The sequence below is a fragment of the Phaseolus vulgaris genome, chromosome 9, assembly GCF_051622355.1.
Source record: "Phaseolus vulgaris cultivar YP4 chromosome 9, ASM5162235v1, whole genome shotgun sequence".
In the NCBI taxonomy this organism is placed as follows: Eukaryota; Viridiplantae; Streptophyta; class Magnoliopsida; order Fabales; family Fabaceae; genus Phaseolus; species Phaseolus vulgaris.
Genome location: NC_143506.1, coordinates 11,290,105 through 11,309,065, shown reverse-complemented (window position 1 = coordinate 11,309,065; position 18,961 = coordinate 11,290,105). Strand labels below are relative to the sequence as shown.

The 18,961-nt window shown below is 29.1% G+C and overlaps 2 protein-coding genes across 2 annotated transcripts; both read left to right on the top strand.

Annotated features, from left to right (window-relative positions):
- Positions 1-7,790: 7,790 nt before the first annotated feature.
- On the top strand, positions 7,791-10,930 carry LOC137820389 (ABC transporter A family protein). Its single transcript, XM_068624460.2, has 2 exons — positions 7,791-7,969; positions 10,571-10,930. The coding sequence occupies exons 1-2, from the start codon at positions 7,847-7,849 to the stop codon at positions 10,664-10,666; spliced, it is 219 nt and encodes a 72-aa protein (XP_068480561.1). The 5' UTR covers positions 7,791-7,846; the 3' UTR covers positions 10,667-10,930.
- Positions 10,931-18,135: 7,205 nt separating this feature from the next.
- LOC150025161 (uncharacterized) lies at positions 18,136-18,717 on the top strand. The gene has a single exon (XM_090295647.1). The coding sequence runs from the start codon at positions 18,136-18,138 to the stop codon at positions 18,715-18,717; it is 582 nt and encodes a 193-aa protein (XP_090151773.1).
- Positions 18,718-18,961: the final 244 nt, after the last annotated feature.

The window sequence follows — 18,961 nt, the reverse complement described above, 5'->3', positions numbered from 1 at the left end:
TTTATTTTTAATCATTAGTTAATCATAAATAAATATACGTGTTGACATAGTGTTTTTGGATCAAACTCCTAAGTCAATATATACAAGCTCCTCAGAAATCGCTATAGGATGCTGCAATTCGATCACCAGAACAAGGATTGATATTGTCATCTGAGAATAATCGGACATTGAATACTTATTATTGTACGCAATTATTGTACTTTATTGTACGTAATTATTGTAGGCATGCTTACAAGTTCGTCGAGACCATCCTCAGCAAGAGTAACATCATTGTTTTCATTTTCATCAACATTAACAGTAGAGAAGGAATGACATCGTTGTTTTCATCCTCAGCAGATGAAGCATGTTCCTGAAATCAATCAATTCAAACCTAATTTAAAAAACGAAATGCAAACAAGAACCTTCGGTGAATCACAAGGAATGTAGAATTTATTACCGATAAAAAGAGACAAGGAGTAGAAGGAATGGAACTGTTATAAATCGACACAGAAAAAAAAGAAGAAAAACAATGGAAGTAGTAGAATGATTACTTCAACCATGCCAAACAGATTGAAGCTAAGGTAATGCAAAATCACTTTCATTTTATATAAAGTCTTTCTTCTTCTCCTCTCTTAATGTTATAATAGTTTTTTTTAGTAGATATTTAATACAATCATTTGTGAATATTTGAGAAATTAGGTAGTATTCCTTTGTTTACTTCAACAACATGAGTGAGAGCAATGTGAGAGTAAAGTGATAGGCAATTAGTTATATATCTATATTTTGTTCTTATTTCATATACTAAATATATATTTGTACTGATATATTAAAAATAAATACATATTATATATATATATATATATATTGGTTTTAAAACTTTAATTTTCTAATTTTTATTGTTCATTCCTTTAATATGTACTATTTCTACTTGATATTTACTCAATTTCTTAATCTTTGTTAGCTTATTTTGTATTAATGACACTCAATTACCGGGAGATCTGGAATACTGTAAAAGTAAAGTAATATGCACCATATGTGTTATTTATTTATTTATTTTTATTCATTAGTTAGTCATAAATAAATATACATGTTGAAATAGTGTTTTCGGTTCAGACTCCTAAATCAATATATACAAGCTCCACAGAAATCTAATTGGGTTGTTGCAATTTGAGTCTTAAAGTATATCAAAGGATCACCGGGGCAAGGAAGTACATCAAAGGATCACCGGGACAAGGATTACTATTGTCATCTTATTCTAAATATATATTTGTACTGATATATACAAAAATAAATACATATTATATATATATATATATTGGTTTTAAAATTTTAATTTTCTAATTTTTATTGTTCATTTTTCTAATATGAACTATTTCTACTTGAAATTTACTCAATTTCTTAATCTTTGTTAGCTTATTTTGTATTAATGACACGCAAAATTCGATTTCCAATAATTTGGAGACCAATAACCGAGAGATTGGGAACACTATAAAAGTAAAATAATATGTACCGTATGTGTTATTTATTTATTTATTTTTATTCATTAGTTAATCATAAATAAATATATGTGTTGTCGTAGTGTTTTCGGTTCAGACCCCTAAGTCACTATATACAGGCTCCATAGAAATTTCATTGGAATGCTGCAATTTGAGTCCTAAAGTACATCAAAGGATCATCAGGACAAGAATTGCTATTGTCATCTGAGAATAATTTGACATTGACAGCTTATTATTGTACGCAATTATTGTACGTAATTATTGTACGTTATTATTGTAGGCATGCTTACAAGTTCGTCGATATCATCCTCAGCAAGAGTGACATCGTTGTTTTCATTTCATCAGCATTAACAATAGAGCAGTAGTGACATCGTTCTTTTCATCAGCAGCAGATGGAGCATGTTCCTAAAATCATTCAATATAAACCTAATTTAAAAAACAAAATGCAAACAAGAACCTTAGATGAATCACAAGGAACGCAAAATTTATTATTGATAAAAAAAAAAAAAAGTAGAAGGAATACAAGAAATGGATTTGCACACAAAAAAATAGAAGTAGTAGAATGCTTACTTCAGCCATGGCAATTGAAGAGCTGTTTGGAATAGTGGGTATTTATAATCATTTTATTAATAGTATAGTCAACAAAGTTTGTGGAACAACCTACCGCTTTTTTTTTTATCGGCAATAACTACCGCTTCTTTATAAATACCCCACATGTACTCCAAACTAAGGTAATGCAAAATCACTTTCTTACCGTTTATATAAAGTCTCTCTTCTTCTCCTCTCTTAGTTTTATACTAGTTTTTTTATAGTAGCTATTTAATACAATCATGTGTGAATGTTTGATTCAACAATTAGTTAGTATTCCTTTGTTTACTTAAACAACATGAGTGAGAGCAATGGGAGTAAAGTGATAGGCAATTAGTTATAGATCTATATTTTCGTCCTTTTTATATGTTATCATGTTATTTTTTCTGATTTTATTTCATATACTAAATATATATTTGTACTGATATATTATAAATAAATAAATATTTTATATATATATATATATATTGGTTTTAAAACGTTAATTTTCTAATTTTTATTGTTCCTTTTTTTAATATGAACTATTTCTACTTGAATTTTACTCAATTTCTTAATCTTTGTTAGCTCATTTCGTATTAATGACACCCAAAATTCGATTTTCAGTAATTTGCATACCAGTAACTGAGAGATTGGGAATAGTATAAAAATAAAGTAATAAGTAACTGATGTGTTATTTATTTATTTATTTATTTTTATTCATTATTTAATCATAAATAAATATACATGTTGACATAGTGTTTTTGGTTCAGACCCCTAAGTCAATATACAGGCTCCAAAGAAATCTCATTGGGATGCCACAATTTGAGTCCTAAAGTACATCAAAGATCACTGGGACAAGAATTGCTATTGTCATCTGAGAATTATCTGACATTGACAGCGTATTATTGTAGGCATGCTTACAAGTTCGTCGATATCATTCTCAACAGGAGTGACATCGTTGTTTTCATTTTCATCAGCATTAAGAGTAGAGCAGAAGTGAGATCGTTGTTTTCATCAGCAGCAGATGGAGCATGTTCTTTAAATCAATAAATCAATCAATTCACACCTAATTTTAAAAACAAAATGAAAACAAGAAACCTTCGGTGAATCACAAGGAACAAAAAATTTATTAACGATAAAAAAAACAAGGAGTAGAAGGAATGAAAAAGCTATAGATTAGCAAAAAAAAGAAATAAAAATGAAAATAGTAGAATACTTACTTCAGTCATGGCATACAGATTGAAGGGCTGTTTGGAATAGTGGGTATTTATAATCATTTGTCTAGTCTATGTTTTTCTGTCTGTTTTGATTTTTTGTAAGGTTTAAAATAATTAATAGTATAGTCAACAAAGCTTGTGGAACAAGCTATCACTTCTTTATAAATACCCCACATGTACTTCAAACTAAGGTAATACAAAATCACTTTCAGTTTATATAAAGTCTTTCTTCTTCTCCTCTCTTAGTTTTATACTAGTTTTTTTAAGTAACTATTTAATACAATTAATGTGAATGTTTGATTAGCAATTGGTTGGTATTCCTTTGTTTACTTCAACAGCATGAACGAGAGCAATGAGAGAGTAAAGTGATAGGCAATTAGTTATAGATCTATATTTTTGTTCTTTTTATATGTTAAAATTCTATTTTTTTCTGTTGTTATTTCATATACTAAATTTATATTTGTACTGATATATTAAAAATAAATACATATTATATATATATATTGGTTTTAAAATGTTAATTTTTTAATTTTTATTGTTTCTTTTTTTAATATGAACTATTTCTAGTTGAATTTTACTCAATTTCTTAATCTTTGTTAGCTTTCTTTATTTATTTTTATTCATTAGTTAATCATAAATAAATATACGTGTTTGTTAAGAAATGGAATTTAAGTCTAACTCAACTCCATAAAACCGACTCATGAGGTTGAGGTTTGCACCCACCTATATACAATGAAATGTCCTCATCTCTAGTCGATGTGGGATCTCCAACATGTTGACATAGTGTTTTCGGGCATACCCCAAGTCAATGTATATAGGCTCCACAGAAATCTTGCCGCAATTCGATTCCTAAAGCAAATCAAAGGATCACGGAGACAATGATTGTTATTGTCATATGAGAATAATCGTACATTGACAACTTATTATTGTTTGCAATTATTATTGTACGTAATTAGTTTGTTGATTTATACAACCATATTACTTCTATAGAAATTATGAATGGATTAATAATGACACTTTTTTTATGTGTGGGTGTTTAATCATAAAATAAATTTCAATTTCATATTGTTCCACTCCTTTTTCTTTTTTTTTATTGTCTTTATGTTGATGAAGTTCACTTGTACTCAACCTGAGTCAATTTGTTTTATAATGTTTAATTTTATTAATCCATTTGTACTTTTAAGGCTTAAAATGTATTTGGTAAAACTATTAAACCAACTACTAACTTATTTCACTAACTTATAAGTTAGTTTCATCAATACAAAAGTGTTTGACAAGGTATGTGAAAGTATTTTAATTTGAGTACAAGCTTCTTCAACTAAGTTGTAACTTATTTAATTTTCTTTCTTTATTATCCCTTAAATTTTAATACATTTCCTTATCATCTTTAATATATTGTTAATATATTGTGTTAAGTGATTCTTAATAGGATTTTGAAAATTTAAGATATCAAATATTTATTTTAATTATTACATTATTTTTAATATTTTTTAAAACACTTATTAATTTTTATGTAGTTTAAATTAAAAAATATTTAAATTTTTAAAAATAAGTAAAAATAAATTTTATTTTATACTCATCACATTAACTAGTTGAAATAAAATAACATTTTCAAAAAGAAAAAAAATGTAATTTAAAAATTAAATAAATATAAGCACTAAATTTTTTAATAAAAGAATAATTATTTTTAAAAATATAAAATTATAATTACACAATAATATATATTTTCTAAAAGATATAAATTTTATTCATACAATAATATTTATATAGTTATATTTTTCATATCATTTTATATTTATTAAATAGTTCATCGATTAATTTTAAATATTCATAATTTAATAAACTAACTTATCAACTCAAGGTTTATAAGTCAAAAATTTATCTGTGAAAAAATAATTTATCATTTACCAAATATATTATAAGATAGTTTTCTCAAACATACTAATTTTCCAATTCACAAACTAGTATAGGAAATTCTCCCTTTTATTTTTCTTAAGTATTAAGTGTAGATCATGGGATCTTTGATTTTTCAAATTCATGATGAAGTTTGAAGTTGTGCTGCTTTTGGTTTGGGTTTAGATTAGAATGTTTAGAATTTATGTAAAGATCAGTTCTTGACACTTGCACAAAGCTTGCCCAATCTGTTTTAAAAAGCAAAGAGTTTTTCTAAGCAAAGAGAAAAACAATCGGTTGAATTATCGAAATAATCGGTTATTTGTCACTTGGCTGGCTCAATTCAACCGGTTAAATCGTCGTTTCAACCAGTTGATTGTGACTCTCTAACCGTTTTTTGAAAAACTTGTTATTCTGTTTTGGGTGTGATCAAAACTGTTTTGGGTCATTAATGTTGCCTTGAACGGCTAATTTTTAAGTGCTATAAATATAGCCCTTCTTTCAAAACAAAAACAACAAGTTTTACACAGTTTGAAATCAAAGAGAGATTGAGATTAGTTTTTTAAATAAGTTTTCCAAAGGTTTGCAAGATTGTTGTTAAGCTTTGCACTGGTACAAGATCTTATCATAAGACTTCCTAGTTTGTGTAATCTCAAGTGTTTTCTATTCCTTTCATGATTCTTGTAATTGTACTTTCATAAACTTGTAAGTGTGTGTGAAATCCTGCAAAGTCAAAGGGTGTTCTGACTTGAGGAGTGTAGTTGCACATAGGGTGAGTGGGTCTTGTGATTTTCAAGGTCACCTCTTTGTGTTTGTGTGGTGTAATCTGTGAGTGATTACTAGTGGAACTCAGAGGTTGTTCTGAGAACTGGATGTACCTCAAGATTGAGTGAACCAATATAAAAATTATCTGTGTAAATCTCTCTATCTCTAACTCCTTATAATTGTTTGTTTTAATTATGTTTTTGTTGCTGGTATAAACAACCGATTAAAACGCAATTTCAATCGGTTAAAATTTTGTAAACAGTTTTGTATCATTGTTTAATTACTTTCCTTAATTGTTTATATGTGATTGTTTATAAAGGTTCATTCTTAATCAATCTTTGTGAAACTCTTTGATAAACAATTCACCCCCTCTTGTTCAAGTCATCATGTGTTGAATTTTACATTAAGACATTATAAAATTATCATATTTGAACAATGAATTTGATTAACAAGCATGTTAAACTTACTGTGCAATAAACACATGAACTTCGCAAAAAAATTTAAATTTTTTTTTAACATTTTCTATTTCTACTTTCAAAACCAACCCATTTGCTTGCATGCTATGCAAAATGGACACAAACAAATATATGCCAAATTCTTCATGCACATTCATAGTTTTTTTTTTCACACTCTCATATTTTTTTAAATATTAAAATTGTCTATTTTAAATAATTCAGAATGTAAATTTTGTATTTTAAATTTTACAATTTGAAATATAAATGTATTTTAAATTGTAGAATTCATAATAGAAAATTTTGAATTTCAAATTCTACAATATAAACTACAAATTTGCATTATGATTCTAAAATTCAGAATACTAAAAATATTTTTTTATTTTGAATTTTAAAATCTGAAATACAAATGGGAGGTGAGAGGTGTTGTGGCAGTAGCTTGGAAGTGGAGAGCTACTGCAGTGGAGGTTGTTACGATGATGGAAATGGGAGGTGCAGTGTCCATTAAGAAGATGAAGAAGAGGGTAAAATTGTAACACTATTTTGGAAGAAATAAAATATATTCTAGCACCCGTGAAGGGATCTGATCCAGCTTATCATAAAAACAAGGCAATTGCTTATAATTTCTGGATTTTTTTAATTATTTTTTTATAATTATTCTTTCGGAATAAGATTTTTATTTTCTTAGAATTATCCAATTTCATTTCTAGAACATAAAAATATATTCCAATTTTTTTCCTATCATATATTTTTTAATTCCAGATTTTCAATTCTAGAATGAAAAGTAATTTTAGAAATTCAAAAATTGATATGTGCAGCCGTGCAGGAAGTATGGGCCTAAAAACTAACCAATGGTAATGGGCCTCAACAAAGCATGAGTCCTCACTATAAAATGTTCCTCTTTTTTGGTTTCACTTCTTACAAAAACAACATAAATTCTTTCCAATTTTTTAAATAATTAAAACAAATCAGCCTTAAATACATGTTTTTGGAAGAAAAAAAAATTCCCAATGCTACTGAAGATATTTTTAAATATTCTTTACAATATTAAGTTCTTATGATGTTTTTTTAACTTTATATATTTTTTAAAATAAAATATTGTTTATGGTGATTTTAATTAATGGAATCATATTTAAGACTGAATAAGTAAGAATGTGTATGAAAAAAGTGTAAGAAAATTCTCAATGTCATTCTATGACAACTTGACATATTAGACAAACTTGCTGATTTTTAGAATTTTTACTATCACAACACATAAATAAATTATATTTTTAATTAAAAGGGTAATTCAGTAAGGAGAAAAAAAACCCTTCTGCTAATATAGGGAATTGAAAACGACGTCGCTCTTATTTCATGCCCGAGTAAACACGCGCGGTTTGATTTGATTCGGCGTCGTTTTAGCAAGCATCTTTGGAAGGGTTATTATTTGATACCTGTGAGACTGTAATAGAGAGAGAGAGAAGGAAATTGGGGGAAAATGGGGTATGTGATGAGAGTGAGATTGGCGTCGTTCTTCACCGGGGCTGCAACGGCGTCGTTTGCGGGTCTTTACATCCTTCACAGGGATTACAAGGTTGCACACCAATCTTTTTCCCAACAGGTACACGCAAATATCGTCATCAATGTTTCCCTTTTTTAAATTATTATTATTTTGGTGTTTTCGATTTTTTTTTCGGTTGATTTCTGTTGTATTTAGTATTTGTGTTCCCCTAATGATGCCATTTGCGTGAGCTGTTAATTGAAAGCGCTCCTAGGTGGTAATTAGTTACCATTTTTTGAATTTTGGTTAGAAAAGAGGGACACAATTGATATGATACGATAAGGAGTTGATGGCGATTATTGTTGAGATAAATAGGTTAGAAATGCCAACAATGCATGTAAGAATTTTGCAATTGGAAGGGGCTTCTGTTTTCCTCATAAGTATTTTTCCTTCTTGTTGTAATGTTTATGTTTTCGCCAATGGTTGTAGTGATTCTGTGTTGTGGCTAGGTTTTAAAGCTATTCTACTTATCCTGACTGAGCCACAAAATGGAGGAAGGTGCCCATTTGTTTCTTATTGTTTTAGTTGATTGTATTTTGTCTTTTGATTGATGGAATGAGGACTGTGCAGAGGAAAGCCGGCTGCTGCTTCATTTCCATATCCTGCTTTTGAATGAATTGAATTGAAAGGTCAGACAAAAAATGGAAGGGAGAGGTTTTCGTTGGTCTTCTATACAAGGATAAAGATCCCTACCCTCCTCTTTTAATCTGGGTTTTGGTCTTGTCTCACTTTTCTCTCGTTTTCACTTTCTTTCGCTTAACTCAAACAACTTCATTTTCTACTCATTTTCACCTTCTTTCACTTAACTCAAACAACTTCATTTTCTACTCATTCCCACTATCTTTCTCTTATCCATCCATCCAAACAAAGGCTTAGATTCCATCTAGGATAATCTTTTGTTCAATTTCAATTTTAACAGTACATTTTTTGTGTGATCCGAGCGGGGGTGGGTTTTGGTTTGTATGTTCTTAATGGGTATTTGAATAATTGAGAGACAAGTTATGCTGGTGATATTTACATTTTTGCATAATGAACAATAGAATATATATCCAATATTTGGATCTTGTTGCCTCGTGTATAATAACCTAAGCCTTACTTGTTAATAACAGATATGTTGGAAATATTTAATAGGATTATTATTTATTCCCTGGTTACTACAATGTATAGTTGTAATATCTACATGTATTTTATTTATTTTGTTTGTTTAATGCAAAGACTGGTCTTGCTGTTGTAGGTCTGTTATATCTATATGCGTTTTCCTCCCAACATTGACCTGTTTCTCCCTAGCCTTTTTCAAAATATTATTTGGGTCTCATGAAATTCTGTCTTGCTTCCTGACTGAATAATTGAGAGACAAGTTATGCTGGTGATATTTACATTTTTGCATAATGAACAATAGAATATATATCCAATATTTGGATCTTGTTGCCTCGTGTATAATAACCTAAGCCTTACTTGTTAATAACAGATATGTTGGAAATATTTAATAGGATTATTATTTATTCCCTGGTTACTACAATGTATAGTTGTAATATCTACATGTATTTTATTTATTTTGTTTGTTTAATGCAAAGACTGGTCTTGCTGTTGTAGGTCTGTTATATCTATATGCGTTTTCCTCCCAACATTGACCTGTTTCTCCCTAGCCTTTTTCAAAATATTATTTGGGTCTCATGAAATTCTGTCTTGCTTCCTGACTGAATAAATGTTTTTTTGTTGTTTTGTTCTCTGCTAGACCTCCTCAACTTCTCTAGTGCATTTCCATCAAGTTTTTTTCCTGTCTTACCTTCTTGGATGTATGCAAACTGGTTTTGTCAATAATGACTTAGTCTTGTCTCTTGATAATTAGAACGGGCTAAATTTTCTTTTGTGGTGCTTGTAAGGGCTTTCAAATTAAATAGAGGATCAATACAGTTGTTATTTCTTGTTTGTGTTAAATGCAATACTTCAGTGGTTGTATTCAATATAACTTTTTGAAGGCACCTGAAAGTTTTCCTTGAATGAGGAATGCAATGGGAGCTGCAAACTAGCATCATAGTTGCTGTCTCCAATGAATGTCTCTTTCATGGTTTAAAATTTTTGTTTATTGTCAAATTTAGAAAATGCAGATGGTTTCTTTTCTAGTTATTCTTACGGGGGAATATGTTTTGCTGCCAATTTTTTTTGGAATTTCAGTATTTGAATCTTGAATTCAAATTATGTATAGTCATAGAATTTAGCCATATTGTTCCAAGCTATTTGGAGATATGACCGGTTTGGTTTTTTTCATAAACATTTCTAAGAAGACATAGATAAGAAGGAAAAACAAAAGAAACATATCTATTGGTTAAAATTAATTTATGCTCAAAGATGTAGTTTTTTTACAAAAAAAATTGACTTCTAATTAATACATAAATAAGCTAGTAAAAAGTTATTTTATTTTATTTTCTTATTTCAATATTTTTGAAGTGTTTACGGAGAGGTTTAGCAAAATAAATCCATAATAGATTTGTCTCACATTTGTAGTGATACATACCTTGTATATTGCCAATCATCTCTTCCCTCCATCCTTTTCTTGCATGGGAAAGGAATGAGTTAGGTTTCGTTTGAAAATTTTCATTGTAATTTTTACAACTCAGTGTGCTTCTCCACTTGATGAACGAACTTTCCTTGTTTTTCCAGATGAATGACCTCCACAAATCACTAGAAAGTCGAATTTCTGCCTTGGAAAAACTGAAACAAACTGAAACTGCAGATCAGGTTGAAGCAACAGAATAGACTTCAGACTGCATCCATTATGCAAAAAAATTGATTCAGTGTACTTAATATGAAAAGTGACTTTTGGTTTGCTTTCTTCACGAATAAGTTCAACTTGACTCATTTTATGGCACCTCACCTGACTGACATTTTAGTCTAAAGTGTACGGATCTGGTGTCTCACCAAATGTAGTTTGGATTATTTTTCGGCCATGAGCATTTAGCTTTAGCCGCGGTTGTACGTGGTAATTGAGTAATATCTGAGTGACGTCTTTTCATTTTAAAATATGAAAATTGTGTTTTTTTATTGTTTCTATTTACTACATGTAGCTTGAAAATAAATTTTATGTTGTTGTGCTTAACGAATATTTAGTGTAATAGTTTAGCCACCATTTTGGTAGCCTAATTTGTAACAACTTGGGATCCTCACCCTACGCCCACTCTACCGACACAAGTTCTCCAACAACTCAAGAGGGCCACCCTCCGTCACAACAACTCCTCAAACGCAAACACATTACAACTCGTAAGGGGTTTCCCTGTTCATATTACGTTCCCTCCACCCTCATCGTTGGTCCTAACCATGCTTATAAAGCTTTGCCAAATTGAATTGTAAAACACATGAAAACATAAGATGTTGAACAACTAACTATTTTAAATTTAAGATGAGATCTATATATCAAATCAGCTTGTTGGATGGGGTCATGAACCTTGGGTCCACTGTCACACCCCTAAACCAAAAAGGTAAGGGTGTATTTGTTTCTAGGGGCGGAAACATTCAACGCAATGAAAAGCCAAGAAAATGCGAATTTCAAGAATTTGAAATATTAAAAGATGCACAAAATGACAAATTTGGTTGTAATGTAAAAGATGCACAAAATGACAAATTTGGTTGTAATGTAGATTGTGTTTGAATAGGAAAGAGGATCTCAGGAATTAGATTTGCAGTGATTTAATAAGAAAGTGAGGTTATTTTGATTAAGATATGTTATTGGATTTTTCCTAAAAATTTATTGAAGTTTGTGAGTGATGTATTAGTTATTTGAGAATTTTTAATTTTTTAAAAATATATAAAAAATAAAAAATAAGTTTACAAATTTATTTTTATTCTTTAAAAATATTTGAATAATAAAATTGAGATATTTTTATATAAAATTGAGTTTCAAATCTTCAAATAAATTTTGATGTAAAACACATAATTTTATTTTTATTCTTTCATAGATTTATATTTATATTACTAATTTATTTTATTTTATTATTATTATTATGTAAATACATTTATATTATTATTATATAAATACATTTATATTATTATTATTATATAATTACATTTAAATTATTATTGTTATATAAATATTTTTATTTAATTATTATATTATATTATTATAATAATTAATTATATATATTATAAAATTTATAACATAGTCCATTAAGTTTAATATATAATCTTATTTTACAAATTTTTATAACATAATGGATTTTAATCCATTGATTATCTTATAAAATTTATAACATTACATATCAAATACCGGAATTTATTATAATATAAAATTTATAATTAATTATTATTTTTTATTTATAATATAAATATATAATATTTTTTATTAAAAATATAAATAAAGTATTATTTTATATGTATATAAAAATAAGGGTAATTTTGACATTTTTACAATAATATGTAAACTTTTTCAACTTTCTTGGTTTTTCTTCAATTCAGAGAGGGGAGTGATTTTATTCCTCTCCCACAAATCACTGTTTTTTCTGTCTTTGCATTTTGAATGAATACAAACATAAAAAAATGTTACTTTTCTGACTGAAGTTGACTTGGATACAAATGAACCATTAAACTTTCCACTCATTTAGAAGAGATTTGTAAGAAAAGTACTTTTCACTTTGAAAAGATAATTGATTATATTTATTTTAATAATTACATTTATTATAATAAAATAAAGTAAATTAAAGTAAAATAATATTAAAATAATATATTATACAAATTAAATTATTCTAAAATAATAATGTTATTTAATTTATAAATAAGTCAATCCAATTATTTTTTTTAACAATTTTTAGATATAAGAATAAATTTATAAATTTACATTTTTATCAATTAAAAAAATATAATTTCAATCACACATATCACATCACTTACAAAATTTCTCTACACTTTCTACTTTATTTATCTTAATCCAAACAATCTCATTTTTTTTTTTTACATTTTCTCTTCAAATCATCTCAAATTCACTTCCTAATCCAAAAAAAGCATAAAAATGTGTTTATTTGCACACTTTTACGGTATGTTTGAAAGATGGTAGAAGTAGAAAGGGAAGAAAATGAGGAGAAAGAGAGTGGAAAGTTATCTTGTTTGAATGTAGAGAAAGTAAGTTGAATTGAGTGAAAAGATTTGTAGATTATAGAATTAATGTGACTTTATTGTAAAAAGAAATGAATTCTTTTATTTTTCATTTACTGAAATACTATTGTCTTGAAATTGTTAAAGAGTTGAATTAAAATAAAGATAAATGTTTATATATGAAGGTTGAAACATATATTTATATATTCGGATAGAAAATTGACAATAAGAAAAAAAAATTACAACCAATATTATGATGTGAACTATACAATTGTATTATTAATTGATTTATGAAAAATTCATATCTAATTTTTTTATAATTTTAATGAAAATTAAGAACAATGTTTATAAATAAAAATTGATATTATTTTTGTTGCTCCAAAATTATAATTAAAGAAAAAAATTCACATTTAAATATTTTGATACACTCATATTAGGTGAAGGAAATATTATCCATAATCATAAATCACTACTATGCCACGTTCAATTTCTTAGTCTTTAAGTTAATATGAAAGTAAGCATACCAAGACCATTAATTGATATATTTCATAACATTTGTTGTTCTAAAAGCTCATTAACATGTTTATTTTTTACCAAATTTAACACAAACAAGAGTTTATAATTGATTATCATTGATGAATTAATCAATTAAGGCCCAAATTATAATCATTTAAGTGCATTATGTTTAATTGATTACAAAGACAAGCATAATTGGTTAGATTCACCATCTAATCAATCACCACATTCGAGAGGGGGTGTTTCCTCCCTCTCCATTTTCATTTCTTTCTTTGTAAATCAGCTTAAATCCTCCTTACCGAACTGCTACAATAACTCACATTTCTTAGTCTCCACTTTTCATCAAAGATTGTGATATCGAAGAATGTTTTGTATGGGTAATTGTGAACCTTCTGACACAGACTTATAAATACACACTTAAAATATAAGCATAAGTGTAGAGAGCTTAAATATTGGTATCTTCTGATACCTGTTGACCATGCCACTATTGCACATGTGACATTGAGGTCACTGGATGAAAATGTCCAACATGCGATTGATGGAAATAACTCACCTTTCCCAGCCTCCAAATCCTCTTGCACAATGCAACAACCTCATCCAAATACACTGTTAGTATTGGTGAGAAAGGGTAAGTGCAAATTAAAGTCGGTTTGAGTGGTTTGTTTCCATTGATATATGAAAAAGGAAAAAGAAATTGTGTTTGTTCCATCATCCTTTCTCATCTATTGCAAAATAGTGAGAAATGCCAAAAGAAAAGACAAGTGACATTGGTGTGATATTGATTTTATCCTTGATTTCATATGACCGACCATGCATATAATATTATTTCAGAATCATTACATAGAGGTTATGAAGCTCCCCTACCCTGTACAAAAGTCATCAACCACATTATTCAAACATTGTCAAGATTTGACTAAAGAGTCATTGCATTACTACATAAAAACCTATGAAAGAACAATTCTTCACACCTTTGTTTTTCCCCAGTTGAGAACATTTGGTTGTTGTGTTGGGGTAATCATCAGAGTTTACTTTTGCCTTTTGTGTGTGATTTTAGTTGGAGGTTGTTGAACTTTCACACGTGTCCTAGAAGCACTACTACTAAGCACTAAAGGTAAGGTCTCAAAAATGCATAAATGTTTTTTTTTTTTTGCAATGATACATGTTGAATGTGAATTGTGGTTAACATTGGTAATTTATGGAGGTAATTCATGGTTTCTTTTGAATGAGTTTTTTTCATTGTGCATGTGTATGCTTGACATCAAGATCTTCTTGTGCATAACTTCCTCTAATAATAATAAAATTTGTTCTTGCTGATGGCTTGGGACACAAATAAAAGAAGGCACAACTAATTATGGGTTGAACATAATTGATTATCCTTTACACTATAATTAATTATATCTAACTATTTTTGCATTAATAATTTAACATTATGAATATTGACAAATACAAAATAATTGACAACTATTTCGTAAGAGGATACCTACCTCATAACAAACAAACCTTTTAAGATGAAGGAAGTGATAAGTATTTAAACATTTTTTACTATTTAATCAAATATGATTTTTAATGAAAATTCAATTAGGTTATTTTGTAAACTTTACAATTAACACACATTTTTATCTATCACATTAATAAAACTATTAACAAAAATCACTATTTTTTCTTCACTCGTTCTTTCCTTTTCAAACTCTAATCTAAACAAAGGATAATTAAAATGTTGACCAAAAAGTGCAAATTTCTACCTCCAATATACCCCACTCATTTAGTGTTTAATAGGTGGTAAACTATCATGAGACTTCACTTTTGTTTGAGATATTGTAAGAAATCCAAGAAAGATATGTAAGAGCTCTAACCATTTGTCTTTATTATCTTAACTCTTATCATGTACAAACCTAGTTCATCCAGTCTAGTTTATTGCTTGTAAATAATAGAAAAAGTCTCATAAATATCTAAAAAAAGTTCATTATACATTTCAAATATCTTTCAAGTAAAGTGCCTCTAATATTTTGTTAGGAAAATATTTTTTTTAAACTATTTATACATCATTAATCATCATATAAAAAAAAGTTAATTTTCTATAATGAGGTAATCTAAATTTATTTTGGAGGTCAATAACTCCTATCATCATTAATTTAAAAACTAGATACTTTTATAAAGAGAGTGTCTAATTTCTAAACTGACATATAATCCCTCTATTTCCTTTTCTAAATAAACATTTTTTGGAAATTGATATGGTAATCCAAATGTGTCCTATTCATCAATGGAGGCTACTTACATTCCTTTTAATTCAATGGAATAATGAGCAAAATGTAGAAGTATATATAATAGAAATAATTTAAAAAAATATTCTGCAATTCTAATAAAAAGTTATATTATCATTTATCCGATTACAAATAAGATCAGCTCGAGGCAAATAAAAATTTCCAGTCACATTAATTATATTTACTACAATTTTTTTACATAAATTCACTCATCTTTTTCAATTCAAATAACTTTACTTTTCCCTTTTTATTTGTCCAATCCAGTGTCTCTTGCTAACTTGATTTGTGGGTATGCACTAACAATATATTTAGTGCTTAAAACTACATGTAGTGTAGGAGAGTACAGAGGAAGGTCCAAATCCAAGTTGGAATAAATTGAATAGAAGAATCCAACCAAATAAGTCAAGGGAAATGGGCCATTTAAATCCGTTGAATTAAGTGAATGACATGAGTGGGGCCCAGATGATGTTTTGTCACAATTCATTGTCTTGTCCAACCCATTTCAGATGGGTCGTGGAGGGAAATTTGAAGTAAATGCTTATTCAGGCTCTGCTATAGTACTACCCTCTCTACTATTCTCAAATACCTTTTTTATTTTTGGCCTTTCAAAATACAAAAACTCTCAAATCAGATCAATTAGCAACCACACTTCCATAAAACAAAATGGAAAATTCTTCTCATACCTTCGTAGCTTTCCCTTCCACCTCATATTAATTATTAATGGTTAAAAGTCACCATTTTAACTTTTTAAAAAAAATTTAAATATCTATAATCAAAAGATAATTTCACATTTTTAAATAATTTCTTAATTTTTTTCATTTGCAACAATTTCATTTATTTTTCTCCAGTTATAATATTTGAAAAAACATTTTTATTATTTTAGTGTGTGAAAAAATTGACAAAAAATTCGTTATATTCAACTTTTTCAGAATGAAGATAATTTTATTTTAGTGTTGTACTTCACTTTTATAACTTTTTTTTCTTCTAAATTTTGTGACTTCAAAAAAATAATAAAATAAAAAGCAAACAAAAATACAACCACGGAAGAAAATACAACATTTTTCAATATGTTTAGAAAAATATTGTTGAATTTTAGAAAATACATTAACATGTAAGAAGAAAAATATGAAAGTGTGATTAGTGAAACTCATAAGTTAACACTAATAACTAATTTTTAAATATTCTCAACAATAAAAGCTTATACAATGTCAAAACGAATAAAAGTTAGTTTATATATATTTTTTAAAATAATTATAAGAAAACTAAGAAATGTATCATACTCAATAGTTTATAATTGTTTTTTACAGTCATTACCTGTTTGTAATCAAATAACAATTAAAATATTTACATTACCAATATACTTTAATTAAATTCTAATTACATATTATAAGAAAAAATATACGTTCTAAATGTTAAACAATACATACATATTACAGTACAGATATTTTATATGTTCAATTATAATAATTTTTGGGCAATGATCATTCTTATGTAATTTTTTTACATGATAATGACAATGACAATTAAACTTTAGTCTGTGGTCTGGGGGTACAAGTGGGAGGAAATCCTAGGAAGAAACAGTTCTGGGAGTCGATAATAAAGAAAATTGAAGCTAGACTAAGTTCGTGAAAAGGGAGATTCCTCTCCATGGCGGGTCGGATCTGTCTACTAAAATCGGTGTTCACTGCTATACCTTTGTTCTACCTCTCTATCTTCAAAGCCCCTGCAGCAGTGTGCAACAGCATCAGGAGTATTCAAAGAAAATTTCTTTGGGAGTGGGGAAGACAAAATAAATCGATTTCTTGGGTAAGTTGGGACAATGTGTGTAAGCCTTTACAGGAAGGAGGTTTAGGAGTAAAGGAGATTAGGAGTTTTAACTCAGCTCTTTTGGCTAAGTGGAAATGGCGGCTTAAGAATGGAGAGGGAGGAAAATGGAAAGAAGTAATTGTATCTAAATATGGCATAACATCAGGCTCAAGTCAGGTTAGGTTGAAGTACCAATCATGGTGGTGGAGGGATCTAGCTAAGGTATGTGGTGATGGGAATGAAGAAGAATGGTTTCTAACGGCTTGTCAGGGGAAAGTAGGCAACGGGTTCACGGTGCGGTTATGGGAGGATGTGTGGTTACAAACCATGAGTCTAAAAACATTGTACCCTAGACTTTACTCGGTGTCTTGTGATAAAGGGAAGACGGTGGGGGAGGTAGGAAGATGGGAAGATGATAGATGGCGTTGGGGATTGAACTGGAGAAGGGAGAAGTTTGAATGGGAGTCTAATTTGAAGTCAGAGCTATTATCTGTATTGAATATGACAACTATGAGCAAGGAGGCCTAGGACCATCTTATTTGGAGAGGGGACCCAAAAGGTATGTTTACGGTTAAATCAGCCTACTCTATTTTGACCAACCATGTTGATACAAGTGGAGGTGTATTTAGTAATTTATGGCAAGCAAAAGCCAAGCCTAAAGTACTTACCACCGCCTGGAGAATCCTTCTAGATAGAATTCCAACTAGAGTTAATCTCGTAAGAAGGGGAGTGATTGTGAATTCGACTTTATGCCCGTTATGCAACCTATTCGAAGAAACATCTCAACATCTCTTCCTTGAGTGTGTATTTGCACAACGTGTCTGGTCAAGATGCTACCGGTGGATCGGTGTTTTGGGGGCCCAAAACAAGGATATTCAGAATCACCTGATGAACTTCTACTTAATTCACCTTTCTAATAAACAGAACCAGGTGTGGCTTGGCTTATGGGCGACAATTGTTAGCTGTATCTGGGACCAAAGAAACGTGGTAGTTTTTAAGGAAGGGGTCCCTGATGACGATGAGATTTTTCAGAATGCTCAACTACAGTCATGGTTGTGGTTAAAACACAAGGTAGCAGGTTACTCTTACGCTTTTTCTGAATGGCTTTTGAACCCTAATCAGTGTCTTCTAGCAGTGTTATGAGTATGCTTTTCCCTGGACTCCGGTCGCCGAAATTATGCAAAGGTCAACTTGATCGCTGGTCGGTGAAAACGGCGATCTCAATGTGTACGTAGTCGGTGGTCGCCGAAGGTATCCAAAGGTCAACATGATCGTCGATTGATGAAGCAGCGTTCTCCATGTCAACATGATCGCCGATCGATGAAGCGGCGTTCTCCATACGTGTGGAGTTAGACAAGGCCAACTTGATCGCCGGTCGATGAAACGG